Source organism: Prionailurus bengalensis, chromosome B1 (genome assembly GCF_016509475.1).
Source record: "Prionailurus bengalensis isolate Pbe53 chromosome B1, Fcat_Pben_1.1_paternal_pri, whole genome shotgun sequence".
In the NCBI taxonomy this organism is placed as follows: Eukaryota; Metazoa; Chordata; class Mammalia; order Carnivora; family Felidae; genus Prionailurus; species Prionailurus bengalensis.
Window position 1 is genome coordinate 22,992,409 of NC_057344.1, and position 17,801 is coordinate 23,010,209.

Consider the following 17,801-nt stretch of genomic DNA (forward strand, 5'->3'; position numbering starts at 1 on the left):
AGATCATTATTTATATTACACTGGTCATGGATTCAATCAAGCCTGAAACAGTTCTCAGGTAACACTCAAGCCAGGCAAAGAATGTGTGTGTCAATGCATGAGAGTTTGCCAGTCTTTGACAAAGAAGTGAAACACTCTCTTCAGATAATCAAGCATATGAGGAATACGGAATTCTGAAGTATTAAGAATTAAGTCATAGAGAAATATTATCTAAGGCAAAGAGGAAATGAGAAGGTTGTAGTCTCCAAACCATTTATAAAGAACTTATATGTGTATTAAGCTATGTACAAGGGTAATTTTATTTTTATGCAATTTTCACCTTCTGTGCTCACTTTAGAATCTAATCTCCTAAGAAATGTAAGCTCACTGTAGTAAAACCGAAGGCTGATGATGAGCTCCTTTTCACACAGTTTTCACCAGCCATCTCTAAACTGCCAGTCCTTGCTAGGAGATGGCTACTCTGAATCAAAGCTTTTCATGATCTAATGAATTTAAGAAATGCTGGCTTATGGATCCCTGCCCTAAAAGATTAATAATCTTAGAAGGCAACGCAAAAGCAGAATACAAAGTGCCGTTCACAGGGTAAAGGCAATGGTGAACATGTACACTAAGGAAAACATTAAACTCTAACAGCTCTGGAGTTCCAAACCTCATTCCTGACAGGTATAAGCTACGTGACTTTGGATAAATTACATAACCTCTTAGTTTTGATGTTCTCATCTATACAATGGTTATTTCTTCAGGAGTACCTTCCTGAGTAGTGAGACTGACATGAGATACTATATAACATGGGACCCCAACAGTTTATACATAATTAATTATTATACCCAGAGGAGGAAGGGACCCCAACAGTTTATACATAATTAATTATTATACCTAGGTTTATACATGGGACCCCAACAGTTTATACATAATTAATTATTATACCTAGAGGAGGAAGGATGTTATCCAGGTAATATTCATGTGTCAATATCATAATTTATTCACATTCCTCTTTAAAATACCTGTATAATTACTAATCTTTTTCATTTTTTTTTAAATTTTTTTTCAACGTTTATTTATTTTTGGGACAGAGAGAGACAGAGCATGAACAGGGGAGGGGCAGAGAGAGAGGGAGACACAGAATCGGAAACAGGCTCCAGGCTCTGAGCCATCAGCCCAGAGCCTGACGCGGGGCTCGAACTCACGGACCGCGAGATCGTGACCTGGCTGAAGTCGGACGCTTAACCGACTGCGCCACCCAGGCGCCCCTAATCTTTTTCATTTATAGAAATCCAGTAACATACTAATCTCCAACACATCACCAAAACTTTGGTTACACATGCATCCTGCTTGATTCTACATGACTTTTTAATTTTCCTTTACTTGATTTTTTTCCTACATCTATCGATCCATAATAATCTTAGAAAAGGATATTTTGTTCTTAGAATTTTTAGTGAATTCTGGACGAGATGAGTAACGTTGTGGTAGAATACACCTAAAAGAGTTAGCAATTATGGGAAATGCTCCCTAGAGTACAATATGATAAAGGAAGTTTGGAGTAAACACTTAGAGGAGGTGAGAATTGTACTGAGCAGTGTTAATTAACAACTTCATTTGCCCAAGGAGTTTGATGTTAGAACTGAGGAAGGTGAGAATTGAATTCTGAAATTTGTGAGTAAACTAACTGTAAAAGAAAAGCAGAATGATTTGGTAAGAGAGTTTACAAGGAAGCCAACAGCTCATTTACCAGCCTTTCAGTAGAAAAGCAACTGGAAAATCTGAGTTAACTCTGGAAGAAAATTTCACTTTTTCTTAAAGAAAATAAAAACGGCAAAAACATCTCACAGAAGACAGCACTAAGAGTTTTAAATTGTAGCTATGAAAAAAATTGTAGCTATAAACTTTTCAATGATTCGATAGAATTATAAAAATTATAGCAGTATTATTAAAATGGTCCAAAATTACAATGACACAGAAGGATCCAGAAAAATTTAATTCATGTTAAAAAAAAAAATGGCTACTGATGATAGGCTGCCTTTCTCAATGAATCTACATATTTTTTGTGGCTTAATTTATAATAAAGAAACATAATTTGAATAATTTTTCTTGAAAATTTTATTTGAAACTGTATTTCATCATAGTTGTCACCCTGGAATCTCTCTGGCCCACGCTGCCCATTGATATATGGGTTACAGTTAGTACTCTCTTGGCTCAATAGAAATCACAGACCACTGCTAAACCACAATTACTTAACGGATCTTTCTTTGAGGTTTATACTATCCTGTAGTATAAATTTGTTATCCTCATCCACCAAAGTCCAAAGTATCCCTCTACCAGCTCACTTAATTTTTTTCCTCTCCAGTTCCATGATCACCCTGAGTAATTTCAAATACATGTTTATAACATAGATATTACCATAGCCTTATAGCTCCTCAAATGTCTCTACAAGATCAATAATAATCTACATTATATTTCACCGGTTTACTTATTAAATAAAACCTTCTATAACTACTTCCTAACTTTCAATCCCATCCCACTTTTACACAACTCTTTCCACTCTTGTGAAATTTAGCTAAGTTTATCAGGGGTCTCCAGTTTCCTCTGACCCATCACCCAACTCTGAACCCAGAGTTTTATGTTTCAAATACACTCTTCCTAGCACTCGGAAATCATCTGCCTAATCCAGTTCACACCATAAACCAAACATGCCAACTTACAAGAAGGGTGTTCTTCTTCCTTGATTGCTGAGTATTGATTAGGGAAAAAAAGTCATTAAATTCTAGAGATTCTTCACTAAGAATTTGGATATTATAGTCTCAAAAGGATTCTCAATGCTACATGGTCATTCAGTTAGTTAACCTCCATATTCTTGATGCTCCTCAATGGATGCTCCTCAATGAAAGTAAATAAACAAAAGGTATGAATCATGTACCTGCTTCTTACCTTACCTTTCTCTATACTGGCTGCACACTAGAATCACCCAAAGATCGTGTTTTTTAAAGTGGCAATGCCTCAGTCCCATCTCAAAACAATTACATCAGAATTCTAGGGGAAGAAAAGAGAATTCTGGATATGGGAACCATGTCTGCTGTTTACTTTCTATTTGCCTCTAAACCTTCACCTATTTTTAATTCTCTAAAAATCCCACCCCTTCCTTGATCCACAAATTGTCTTAACTTTTCTAATAACTTCAATATTTTTCTCTTATATAATCTAAAACTTTTCTAAAATGTTAAAGTTTATTACAAAATAGGCTGTAATACACAGGTTATGTTGGCCTATGTGTCATTAAAAAATCAAGGTTCCATATTCGATAATTCATTTAAAAACATAATGCAGTAAGTAAAATAATACCTAAAGGATATAGCATTTAAGAGTATGCTATAGTTCATGTCATCAGAATACATGCAATTTTATATAACTATGAAGTAAAATACTTGGATAACAAAGTCTTTCTAGGTCACAGTTACAAAAAAAACATAATGATCAATTAAATATATTTCTTCTTAATAGTGACAAATATAGGAAATCAATATATTTACTTTTTAAGAGCGAATTATTTCCCTGAAATATACAGTATTGTAGGATGCCAGAAGACACGTATTTTTAGTGGAAAATTAAATATTACACCAAACTGCCAGTTAAGGTGGTGTTTTTGTCTGAGTAGGATCTTACGGCATCCTTGAAGGTACAGAAACCTTTATCCAAATGTGCTAGCCCAATTGTGACAACACTGTTAATGCCAACTTGAATACTGGTCCTCATATACGATAGGAGGAGAACCCAGAATCATCTGCAATGCTGTTTTTCAAAATACTTTGCTCACCTTCTTCTCTACCCGCTTTCAGACATGCCCCCAAATACAGTCTTTATCGGGTCATAGGGTCATAATAAGATCCTTCTAGAAATTTTTTTTTATTTTGAAAGCCGAGAGAGAGAGAGACAGAGAGAGAGAGAGAGAGAGAGAGGGAGGGAGACAGAGGGAGGGAGGGAGAGGGAGGGAGAGGGAGAAAGCAGGTGAGGGGCAGAGAGAGGGAGAGGAGAATCCCAAGCAGGGTCCATGCCCTCAGCGCAGCCCATGTCTACAGACATGGGGCTCAATCCCACAAACTGAGATCATGACCGGAGCCAGAATCAAGAATTAGACACTTAACCAACTGAGCCGCCCAGGTGACCCAATCCTTCTAGAGAATTCTGAGACACCGAAATTCCCTTTCTGCAAACTAGTCTGAATGAATTAAACTTTTTTCCATTGACCCACGTTACTAACAACTTCAGTTTGCAATCGAATTCACAATTATTTAAAATCTAAAAGTCTACACATAAATATACAACGTGAAGAGTGAAGATGTGGAGACACCGCATAAAAAAGTGTTTGTTCTTGAGAAGAACAAGTGTTCAGTCAAGAAGAAATAGATAATCTGAATTGTCCTTAACCACTGAGGAAATGAAATAATGCAATTGAAAATCACAAGGCCAAGATGGTTTTACTGAAGGATTCTATCAAATATTTAAAGAAGAATTAACACTAGCTAACACTATCTTCTAAAACTGTGTAATTTTACACAATCTCTTCCAGAAAGTAAATGAGGAGGGAACATTTTCCAAATCATTTTATGAGGCCAGTATTAGCCTGATACCAAACTAGACTAAAAAGAGTATAAAAAATAAAGAAGTATAGATCAATATCTATCATAAACTTAGATGCATATTTGTAATGGATTTTTATTAGCAAATAGAATCCAGCAATACATAAAAAGAATACACCATAACCCAGTAGGATTTATTCCAAAATGGAAGGTTGGTTCAACATACAAAAATCAATTACCATAAGGTACCATATTAAGCACCTAAAGATGAAAAATCCTATCATTCACGCCAAAAAAAAAAAATTGATAAAATTCAACACCTATTCATGATCAGAACTCTCAGCAAACTCACAGAGAACTTGCTTAAGTTGATAAAAAAACATCTTTAAAAATCTTACAGCTAGTGGGGCACCTGGATGCCTCAGTGGGTTAAGCACCCGACTTCAGCTCAGGCCATTATCTCAGAGTTCCTGGGTCTGAGCCCCGCATCTGGCTCTGTGCTAAAGGCTCAGAACCTGGAGCCTGCTTCAGATTCTGTCTCCCTCACTCTCTGCCCCTCCCCCACTTGCACTCTGTCTCTCAAAATAAATAAATAAACATTAAAAAAAATTTACAGCTAGTATCATCATTAATAATGAAAGACTACATAATTTCTTCCAAAGATCAGATTAAAATGTAAAACATATAACTATAAAACTTTTAGAAAACAACATGAGAGAAAAATTTAGGGATACAGTGCTAGGCAAAGAGTTCACCTGGATAACAAAAGTAAATTATAAACCAAGAAACTGGTAAAATGGACTCATTAAATAAATATCTGCAAAAGATATGTTATGAACATGAAAAGATAAGCCATAGACTAGGAGAAAATATTTGGAAGCTACATGTCTGACAAAGGACTAGTATCTACAATACATAAGGAACTCTCAAAACTCAGTAAAAAATCCAATTAAAACGTGGGCAAAAGGCAGGAACAGATAGTTCATCAAAGACATGATATACAGACAACAAATAAGCAGATGAAAAGATGTTCAACCCGATGCCATAAGGAAAATGCAAAATAAAACCACAATGAGGTATCACTGCATACTTGTCAAATGGCTAAAACAGTGATAAATGCTGGTGAAGATATGGAAAACTACAACAGGCATACACTGCTAGAGGCAATGTAAAACAATAAAGCCACTCTGGAAAACATTTTGGCAGTTTCTCATAAAGCAAAACATGCAACTACTAAACAACCTAGCCATATCCCAGAGAAATGAAACCTTAGGTTCATAGAAAAACCCACACCAAAATGTTCACAAAAGTTGTATTTTTAATAGCCATAAACCAGAAACAATCCAGATGTCCTGTAACAGATGGATGGTTAACAAACTGCAGGACATTCACCCCATGAAAGTTTACTCAGTAATAAAAAGAATGATGACTATTGATAAATGCAACAACTTGGATGGATGTTGAGGGGATTATGGCAAGTTATAAAACACCAAACCCAAAAAATCATCAAGAGTAGGATTCCACCCACATCACATTATTAAAACAACAAAATGGAGAACAAATACAGGATGTGGGAGTGGAATGGGAATGGGTGCATGCATGTGGCTATAAAGGGCAGGAGGAGGGATTCTTATGGTAATGGAACTGTTGTATACCTTCTATACAATACCTTCTATATCATATGTTGTATACCTTCTATATCAATACCAACACTCTACTTTTGACATTGTACTACAGTTTTACAAGATGTTACCATTGGGGGACACTGAGCAAAATGTATATAGGATCTCTCTGCATTATTTCTTACACTTGCATGTGAACCTACATTATCTCAACATTAAAATTTTTTTTTTAAAGGATGTTACATGCGTATTTGTACTTGTCCAAAATTTTCCTTACTATGTTCCCACTAAAAGATATTTCAATCATTTAAATGATTTACTTCTGGGGCGCCTGGGTGGCTCGGTCAGTTGAGCATCCGACCTCGGCTCAAGTCATGATCTTACGGTCCATGAGTTCAAGCCCCCCGTTGGGCTCTGTGCTGACAGCTAAGAGCCTGGAGCCTGCTTCAGATTCTGTGTCTCCCTCTCTCTGACCCGCCCCCGTTTATGCTCTGTCTCTCTCTGTCTCAAAAATAAATATTAAAAAAAAAATTTTTAAATAAATAAATTTATAAATGAATGATTTACTTCTGTTTTATAGAAGAACCGTCTAATCACTTGAAGCAATTAAAAGTAAATGGATTTCTGTAGGTAAAAGTATGACTCTCGATTAAACTGTTAAAATAGAATATGTTTAAGGAGGTTACTTGATTGCCCATAAAATATAATTAGGTAACTTACAGACAATATTCGAAACAAATCTTATCACACATTTACCTTTATACAGGACATAAAGAAGAAAATATGTTTTATGATTACTCTTGCATTGGTTAATAAGTATTACACACAGTAAAAGAATATTAGCCAAAATTATTTTCTAAAATATACCGATATTGAGCTTACCTTGAAGTGCACATTTAGAGCAGACTGTAACCTTGAACAGCTGCTGAATTCTATTACATAGATTTACTTAAGTGTAATAAATATACAAGCATGGGATAGTAGTTTTAAAATTTTTTAGAACACATAAATTACCTGCACACAGAACACTGCCGTTGAGGCTGAAGAGCAGTGAACATAACAATCATAGAATAGTTTCGAGGTGGTGCCTTTATAAATTTTCGGAATTTATCGCCATTCATTCGGAAGATTGAGCGCCTGGAACTCCATTCCATCAGCTGTTCTACTTTTTCAGCTAAAAGATTCTGCAATTAAACACAGGAACTTAAATTTACACAGGGTTAAAGTCCTCCACTATGTATTTCATATATACTGAATTGCATGAGATTCTACCTTACCCCAAAATAATTTCTGTTAAAAGTTTTTCTTTTGGTGAATATATCTATTATTAATTGACTGTATATGCATAAAATATTTCATTTTATTTTCCCTAAAGATTGCAAAGGTTTATAAAACAGACGTAAAAAGTAAAACAGACTACCACTTCCACAAAGATAAAACACACATGCTTTTCCCTAATCTACCACTAAATACAGGAAAACATGCTGTCCATTACATAAAAAGCAAATATAGGAAGGCTCTGAAAAAGGATGTCCAATGTTAAAAAAAGAAGGAAATCCTGCTATTTGCAACAACATGGATAAAAATACAGGGTATTACGCCAAGTGAAATAAGCCAGTCGTGTAAGAATAAATATGGCATGATTCCACTTGTATGAGGTTCCCAAAATAGTCAAACTCCTAGAAGCAGAGAAAAAACAGTGGTTGCCAGGGGTTAGGGGAGGAAGAAATGGACAATTGTTGCTCAATGGGTATAAAGTTTCAGTTAAGCAAGATGAGTAAGTTCCTGAGATCTACTGGACCACACAGTATCTATAGTTAACAACTGAGTATTGTGACCTTTAAAATATGCTAAAGAGGACAGATCTCATGTTAAGTGTTCACACCACCACATACACACACGCAGGCACACATGCAAAGAACACAAGGCAATTTTTGAAAGTGATCCATGTGTTTGGTATTTTGATTGTGGTAACGGAATCACAGGTGTGTACATATGTTGAAGTCACCAATATATATATTAAGGGTGTTCAATGTTTTGTATATCAATGATAACCCAATAAAACTTTTAAGAAAGGAGGAGAAAGAGAGAGGAGAGGCAGGCATCTTACCCTGAGTTAGGGTAAAAGACTTGCTGAACTGCTCTGCACCTACCTGAGGGAGAAAAAAGATAAAAGAAATGGAAGAGAAAAGGGAAGCAGGGGCAGTAACCTGCTCAAAGAGCATCATGCTTAGTTAGTAGTTGGGCACAACATTCAGGTAAATGCACAATGGCAGGGTGACAATAACAAAAAAGAAATATTATAACTAATTACTGGGATAATGTTACTTAAAAAAAAAGACAACAAAATTTTACCTTACCAAAAAAGTACCAGCTGAAATTCATCCTAATCTCAAAACAGGCTAATTATTTGGATTTGATTATATTTGTCTGTAGGCCTGTAATTCCACGTGCAGATAGAACGTGAATATATTTCCATAAAAACAATACTCTTGCTAAACTGAAAGTTAAATAAAATTTTAGAAGACACTGCTCTGCTTCAGCAATACACACAAAACAGCTAAAAACTGAGCAGAAGGACTTACACTAACTTTTCTTACTTTGAATTCTGAGGAATAAAGTGAGGCTGTTTCCATGTTAAGCATAATTTACTAGTGTTTGTCTTATAAAAATTGTCATATATTTAATATGATTTAAAATCTTCAATTGTTTACCTTAACACTCAGTGAGTCAATTTAGCATCTATAAATTCTTCTGAAATAATTTTAAAATAAAGCATTTTATTTATAGGGACTGTGACCCTCTATGTAAAGACAGACCCTCCAACTAGCAAATCAAGCAAAGTCTTAATACACTCATTAATGAGGGCAAAAAGAACTGGTCTAAAAAACAGCAGTTTGTCTGCAGGTTCCTAGGGTGTTTTAGTACACTTTTCTCAACAAATACACACACACACACACACACACACACTTTCCTCTATTATTTTTTTTTATTTATTTATCTTGAGAGGAAGAGAGAGAACGCACAACCCAAGGGGGGAGGGGCAGAGAGGGAGAGAATCCCAAGCAGGCTGAGCGCTGTCAGTGCAGATCCCGACGCGGGGCTTGATCTCATCAGTGAGAGCGTGACCTGAGCCAAAACCAAGAGTCCAGACGCTTAACCGACTGGGCTACCGAGACACTCCCACACACACACGTTCCTTTTAAATTCTCTAATAATAATTCTATAACAATTAGATTTTATAATAATCTAATTCTATTCTACAATAAGTCTATAATAACCTTACTCTATTTTTTCTTGTAAAAACAATCACATCTTTACACCAATACGTTATCTATCATGACATTAAATAAATTTGAAAAGTAGAAGATTTTGTTCTACTTCCACTTTTTCAGTTATCAAAGAAGCAAGCCAGTTTCAAGCGTGCTGGCAAAAACAAGTATCCTGAGTCAGAAATATACTTTCTTTCTCTGGCAAGGTTTATTTGTTTTCCAGCTTTTCTGAAGTATAAGTGACAAAACTGTAAGATATTTAAAGTATACAACATGATGAATGGATGTACATATACACTGTGAAAAGATTCCTTCCATCTAGTTAACTGACATATTCATCACCTCACACAGAATACTTTTTTTTCTTTCCTTTATTTATGGTGGGGGGGGCGAGAACACTTAAGTTCTATAGTCACCATGTTATACATTAGATCCTCAGACCTTATTCAGCTTATATCTAAAAGTTTGTAACCTTTTATCAAGTTTCCTTGTCCCCCTCCACCACCACCCTTTTATGGGCCTGCTCCTGACAACGACTTTTCTGTCCCTACTGTTTCTATGATTTCAAATATATATATATATTTAATTCAACATATAAGTGACTCCATTTTATAAACACACATACATCATACTTGTTAATCCATTCTCATGGTACAAAAGGCACCATGAGCTCCATGTTGTCACCCAAGTCTCATGGGGCTGGTGTGGAACAGGCCGGATAGATGATCATTTAGCGGGTTTATGAGAGAGCTGAAGAACTCTAAGGTTAAGAAAACCCAATCTTTTAAAGGTACTGCTGGCAAACATGCCCAACCTCTGCTCTAGAGGTAAAAATGATCTTTATTATCCTGAACAGGAAATAAATCTGTCCTGAAACTTTCCTAAGTCTAGATTTCTAAAGAAATCTAAATTAGGGGCACCTGGGTGGCTCAGTCAGTTGAGCATCAGACTGCAGCTCAGGTCATGATCTCACGGTCCGTGAGTTCGAGCCCCACATCGGGCTCTGTGCTGACAGCTCAGAGCCTCGAGCCTATTTCAGATTCTGTGTCTCATTCTCTCTGACCCTCCCCCATTCATTCTCTGTCTCTCTCTGTGTCAAAAATAAATAAACGTTAAAAAAAAAAAAAGAAATCTAAATTAAAATCAATTTACTATCTTTCAAGGCTGTTTGTACAACAATATCCTTGAAAAGACAGTCCAGCTAATGCCTGGGTTCAGACGTGCAGAAATATGAGAGATCCATGGAGATTTGCCTCCCCCAAATATCAATCAATGCATTCTTTAAATCACATAATTTGAAAACATAATTCCCCCTGCCCAACCTGCCAAAAAAAAAAAAAAAAAAAAAAAAGATCAAGTCAAATACTAAATACAGGTTGTTTACTGACCTTTTAGGAGTTACAAATCTAGTTCTGCTAAATATGCCTAAAAGAGAGTATGGAAATATAATTCAACTTGTCAAGAATAACTACTCTCTGAATGGTGGATATGGGTAGCTGTCCCTCATAGTTTCACAACTGGATTCTGTCACAACATCATAATCAGCTAAGAAAAATGTATCCATATATTCTAAAATATCTTTTGTCAGGATGTATATAGTTACAAAAATTTTTTTAAGCCTTCAAGACTTGAAAGGTTAAATATGGCACTCACTTTCCACAAACATCCACCTACATTAACAGATATTCCACATACACTTTCATTCCATCAAAACACATGTTAAAGAAAAGAAGCAGGTAAACAAGCCTGTGATTCATATTTCCCAGTGCTTCCATCTTTCAGATAATATGAAGCTTCTTACTGACAGAGACTAAATAAGTTACATCCACCCTTTAAAAATTATACAAAAAATGTATAATAACTTAGCTAAAGTGGATTCTTTTTTATTACTTAATGTTTACTTATTTTTGAGACAGCGTGAGTAGGGGAGGGGCAGAGAGAGAGACACACGCAGAATCCAAAGTAGGCTCCAGGCCCCACGCTGTCAGCACAGAGCCCCACATGGGGCTCAAACTCATGAACTCTGAGTCAGACACCTAACCAACTAAGCCACCCAGGTGCCCCAAATTCCTTTTTTAAAGTACACTTTTAGTTACTGGGTAGTTACTCTTTCAGAATTAAGCAAATAATAAATCTTCCCTTTTTCTGACTATTCGGATTCTATAATTTGACAGTCACGGTGCTACAGATTTTAGGGTACACAGTCCCATTCAACACCAATGTCAACATGTAACTTTTACACAGTCATGCCTGGAAAGAAGTAAAATTCCAATTTTATGTAGCAAATAATCAGGAAAATACTTTTTTAGAAGAAAATACCCATCAGTTCCATCAGGGTACATCAGCCTGATAGACTAACTACAGTTGACCCTCTACAACACACGTTTCCAAGTGTGTGGGTCCAATGAGATATGAACTTTTTTCAATAAACATGCAGGACAGGTGCCTGGGTGGCTCAGGCATTAAGCATTTATCTTCGGCTCAGGTCATGATTTCACTGTTAGTGAGTTCAAGTCCCACATCAGATGAACTCCGAGCCTTGCTCTGGGTGAGCACAAGCCCTACTTCCAGTTAAAAAACAAAACAAAACAAAACAAAACCCACGAGCCCCACTTCGGGGGGGGGCCCTGCTTCTCTCTCTCTCTGCCCCTTGTGGGATTCTCTCTCTTGCAACCCCACTCTCAACGGGGTTTATATCTCAAAGGAGATATATTTATCTCTCAAAGAGAAATAGAAATAGAAATAATATAAATATATAAACAAATAAGTATATAGGAAATTTTTTGGAGATTTGTTTGAGACCATTTGAAAAACCTGTGTAACTTAGAAATACTGAAAAAGAAAAAAAGTTAACATATTATTGTGAAAAAACAGTATTTAATACAACATACAAAATATGTGTTAATTGCTGATGTCATTGTAAGGCTTTAGGGCAAAGGAAGGCTATTAGTAGTTAAGTTCTGGGGACTCAAAAGTGATACTTGGATTTTCAACTGCATGGGAGTCACCACCCCTAACTCCTGCATTCTTCAAGGGTCAACTACATTGGTATTTTTGTTCCTACCGTGCTTAAAAGCAGGGTATCAGTGTGGACTGCTAATGCTGCCTGCAATGTATTCATGTACTTGAGTGTCACCACACCTTTACCAGATTAGGGTACTCATGTTCATTCATATTCTCTCTACTAACTTAAGTAAAAACGGTATCTCATTGTTTTAATTTGCACTGCGATTTGCTGGCAAAACTGAACAATTTTCTACAATTCTGCATAACTGTTCCATGTTCCTAGTTACCTCAAGTCCTTTATCTGTCATCTATTCACAAACACAATTTTATGGAAGACATTAAAATATATGGAATAAACCCCTTTCCATACGGATTCAAATTAAAACAGCACTAGGATAAGATTTCATCACTTCTAAATTATGTTAATTTTGCTTACAGGGTGAGCACTAGCAAAGTAATATTTTAAAAGTATGTATTTGAGGGCACTTGGGTGGCTCAGTCATTAAGCATCTGACTTTGGCTCAGGTCATGATTTCACGGTTCATGCATTCAAGTCCCACATCGGGTGATCTCGTGCCCACACTGGGTGATGATGAGCCCCGCATCAGGTGAGCCCCGCTTCTCTCTCTGCCCCTCACTCACATGTGCTCTGTCTCTCTCAAATAATTAATTAAAGTATTTGATTATACTTTGTGAATTATTTCTCTTTAAAAAGTTTCAATTTACACTGTGAAAAATCTCAGTCCTTTAAAATCTGAAAAAACAAATCCATGTTCTGGCGCCACAACGAATAACAAATGATGGTGCCATTAAGAAGTCTCCCTCCTATTCTCTTTTAATATCCTAACCGTTTGATTACTCAAACAAGTTTCTCTCTTAATGTGGTGATTCAAACCAAACAGAGTAAAATCCACTGGTAAAATTTTCTTATGCATTTCAAGTACCAAACAACTTTTAATGTTTTCTTCTAAAATATAAGCATAAGGGGTGACTGAAGTGTTGTCTCTCATGAATGTGGTGATGGAAACAAAACTAGGCTTTTGCCAAAACCCATAGAAATATACAACCCAAAAATGAATTTTAAGTATTTTTTAAAAATCAACCAGGATGGGGTGGGGGGTTCTGAAATGAAATATAAACTTTAAAAAGCAAAGCTCACTGTATTACAAATCAATCATATACACCTACTTTGGAAAACAGTATTTGACTGGATACTCTTAAAGCTAAAGAGAAAAGAACTGTATATAAATCCCATACTCTAGTTTGTTGTTCTATTTCTCACAAAATTAGCAATTGTGTTACTTTATGAGTATACTAGAGTTGAAGAAAAAATTAAATATATATAATTATCAGATTTATTATTTTCAAAACAAAAGAACTTACAAGTAAGGAAAAGGGAAAACAAGGAACAATGCTATGGTATTAAACAGGAGACAGAGGCATCCATATTAAGTATGACTTTTAAAACAGATAAACACATACATAAACATATGTACAAGTATACAGACACACACATATGTATGGATTACTATAAATATATTTCATAACTATGTTCAATGAGAAGGCTGAGGAACAAGAACATCCCAACAGCACAGATAGCACTGAGATCTTAGTTTCTAAACAACATTCTCTATTAAAAAGAACCAAGGTTTCTTAGAGCAGCAACTGATTAAAAGGCTGAGACAGAGAAAAACAACATGAGACTAGAGTATCTTGTGGTACCAGAAAGTAAACAAGTGCTCAAGAAAGGCATGTCAAAGGGCATAGGAACCAACTAGAAAAAGCTCCCAATAACCAAAGCTGTAAAGTTTAAGCAACAATAAAAATGACCATAGTACTGAATTTTATTTTTTGTTTTTTTTTGTTTTTTTTTGTTTTTTTAATTTTTTTTTCAACGTTTATTTATTTTTGGGACAGAGAGAGACAGAGCATGAACGGGGGAGGGGCAGAGAGAGAGGGAGACACAGAATCAGAAACAGGCTCCAGGCTCTGAGCCATCAGCCCAGAGCCCGACGCGGGGCTCGAACTCCCGGACGGCGAGATCGTGACCTGGCTGAAGTCGGACGCTTAACCGACCGCGCCACCCAGGCGCCCCAGTACTGAATTTTAAACCAAATACTAAGAGGAAAAAAAAAAAAGTCTATGAGTCCATACTTACATGTAAATTACTGAATGAGAAAACAAATAGGAGAGGGGCACCTGGGTGGCTGAGTAGGTTAACCATCCCACTCTAGGTTTCAGCTCAGGACACGATCTCACAGTTTCCCGAGTTCAAGCCCCATGTCAGGCTCTGCACTCACAGCGCAGAGCCTGCTTGGGATTCTCTCTCTCTCCCTCACTTGCGCTGTCTCTTTCTCAAAATAAGTAAGTAAACTTAAAAAAAAGTTTAAAACAACAAACAAATACAAATAGGAGAAAGGGATTACTCTTCCTCAGAGAAGAATTCCAAATAATAAATGGAGAAGTATTAGGGGTAAGAGGAATACCACAGTAAGTAACATCAATGGGTTCTAAGCTTAGTTAGGAGGTACAATTTTGAAGAGAAGCAGAATATTTGCATAGTCTCAAAGTATCTTCCTAAAAATGTTTATTAATTATCAATAGAAAAATAGTACTGTGATAGTGAAGCAACCTAGCCAATACCTTTCCCAAGCAGTCAATGTTAACAATACGGTAATAAGAGATGAACATCATGTATTCCTTGATACTGAGAAGAGCATATTATTCTTGCCAGAAACACATGACCTCAATCTAATCATGAAAAAAAAACATCATACAAGCCCACACTAGTAACATTCTACAAAATAGACCAGTCCTTCCAAGGTGTCAAGTTCATGAAAATAAGCAACCACAGAGGAACTGTCATAGAATGCAGAAGACAAAAGAGAATGACAACTAAATACAATGTGAAACTCTGGAATGGATTCTGGAACAGGATAGAGACATTTGTGAAATAACTAGTGATATGTGAATAATATCTATAGGTTAGTTAATAATACTGAGCCAAAGTTAACATCTCATTTTTGGTAACCGTACGTATTGTTAACTCTGGGAGACACTGAGTGAAAGGCGTATGGGACCAGTGTACAATTTCTGCAACATTTCTATAAATTTAAAATTACAGGTGACCCTTGAAAAACCCTGGGGTTAATGCCCCTGACCCCCCATGCAGCTGAAAATCCACCAATAACTTTTAACTCCCCCAATAGTTAACTACTAATGGCCTACTGTTGACTGGAAGCCTGACTGAAACTATAGTCTATTAACAAATATTTTGTACATTATCTGTATTATACACTGTATTCTTACAAACAAGTAGCTAGAGAAAAGTAAATGTTAATTAAGTTATAAAAAAGAGAAAACATATTTACAGTACTATACTATAAAAAATCCACATATAAGGGGACCTGCAGTGATGAAACCAATGTTGTTCAAAGATAAACCATATGTCAAAATAAAAAAAAGACATGCATAAGTATATGATATAAATATACATTAGGTCTCTCAAGTTTTTAATATGCACAAGTTTTACCTATTGGTTAGTCTAAGTTGGAATGGAAGCTTCTGTGCTCTAAGTTCAGAGAAAAATTACATTTAAGTGTTGCTTGATACTGGCACATTTTTAAAATGAATAATTATTTCTATTTTTTGAAAATATTAGGATCAGGATCGTGAAGGTGAGAAAAAAGGCAAAACTCTTCCTTCAGTCAACAGATTTTGATAGACTCATTGCCTAGTACGCAGGATGCCTCCTGAAGCATGCCCTGAAAAACCGAAGCACAACTCCAAAGGTGCATCTATTTACACATGAGAAGCATTCTGTATTTCAAAAAATATTTACTATCTCCTATGTGCCAGGCACTGAATTAGGACCTGAGAATAGAAGGGTAAATACGATACAGTCCCTTCCATCATTGACTTTATAGAGTGATGTTTCTCAAACTTTAATAGTGCTCTGATCCCTCTTTGAAGAAAAGGAATTCTTGCAGCCCCTTATCCCAAGTGCCTTAATTATTTTTATTGTGATGCTATTCCCATATGTAGAAATAGAATAGGTATAAACTTAGGCTTCGGTATTTAGATGTGCAACTTCTTTTGATATGGATATGAATCTTTTATTTTAATTCCAGTATGGGTAACAGTGTTATTGTAGTTTCAGGTGTACAAAATAGTGATTCAATGCAAATTGGTGCAGCCACTCTGGAAAGCAGTGTGGAGGTTCCTCAGAAAATTAAAAATAGACCTACCCTATGACCCAGCAATAGCACTGCTAGGAATTTACCCAAGGGATACAGGAGCACTGATGCATAGGGCCACTTGTACCCCAATGTTCATAGCAGCACTCTCAACAATAGCTAAATTATGGAAAGAGCCTAAATGTCCATCAACTGATGAATGGATAAAGAAATTGTGGTTTATATACACAATGGAGTACTACATGGCAATGAGAAAGAACGAAATATGGCCCTTTGTAGCAACGTGGATGGAACTGGAGAGTGTGATGCTAAGTGAAATAAGCCATACAGAGAAAGACAGATACCATATGTTTTCACTCTTATGTGGATCCTGAGAAACTTAACAGAAACCCATGGGGGAGGGGAAGGAAAAAAAAAAATGAGGTTAGAGTGGAAGAGAGCCAAAGCATAAGAGACTCTTAAAAACTGAGAACAAACTGAGGGTTGATGGGGGGTGGGAGGGAGGGAAGGGTGGGTGAGGGGTATTGAGGAGGGCACCTTTTGGGATGAGCACTGGGTGTTGTATGGAAACCAATTTGACAATAAATTTCATATACTGAATAAAAAAAAATTTTTTAAATAAATAAAAAAATAGTGATTCAACAATTCAACGATGTATATATGTATATATACATATATATACACACACCCTACTTCATCCTTTTATCAATCGATGGACACCTGGACCGCTTCCATAATTTGACTACCTAAATAATGCTGCAATAAACATAGAGGTGCGTGTATCCCTTTGAATTAGTGTTTTTGTACTTTTTAGGTAAACACCCAGCAGTGTAATTACTGGATCATAGGGTAGTTCTATTTTTAACTTTCTGAGGATCCTCCATACTGTTTTTCCAGAGTGGCTGCACCAGTTTGCACTTCCACCCACAGTGCACGAGGGTTCTTTTTTCTCCACATCCTTGCCAATACTACCGCACAGCAAAGGAAACAAATCAACAAAACTAAAAGGCAACCTACTGAATGGGAGAAGGTATTTGCAAATATTTCTGTATGTTAGGTCATTTAATTTTATTCTATTTTCTATCCATAAGAAGCAAGTGATCAGTTTCTATATCCCCTACTGAAAGCATCTTT

The 17,801-nt window shown here is 36.1% G+C and overlaps 1 protein-coding gene across 5 annotated transcripts in view; it reads right to left on the reverse strand.

Annotated features, from left to right (window-relative positions):
- TUSC3 (tumor suppressor candidate 3) overlaps nucleotides 1-17,801 on the reverse strand; it is a 275,406-nt gene that overhangs the window by 147,197 nt on the left and 110,408 nt on the right. For all 5 annotated transcript variants that reach the window (XM_043560296.1, XM_043560263.1, XM_043560270.1 and 2 more), the window contains exon 2: nucleotides 7,208-7,377. In XM_043560296.1, coding sequence (XP_043416231.1) covers nucleotides 7,208-7,377 — 170 coding nt within the window. The remainder of the gene's footprint in view (nucleotides 1-7,207; nucleotides 7,378-17,801) is intronic.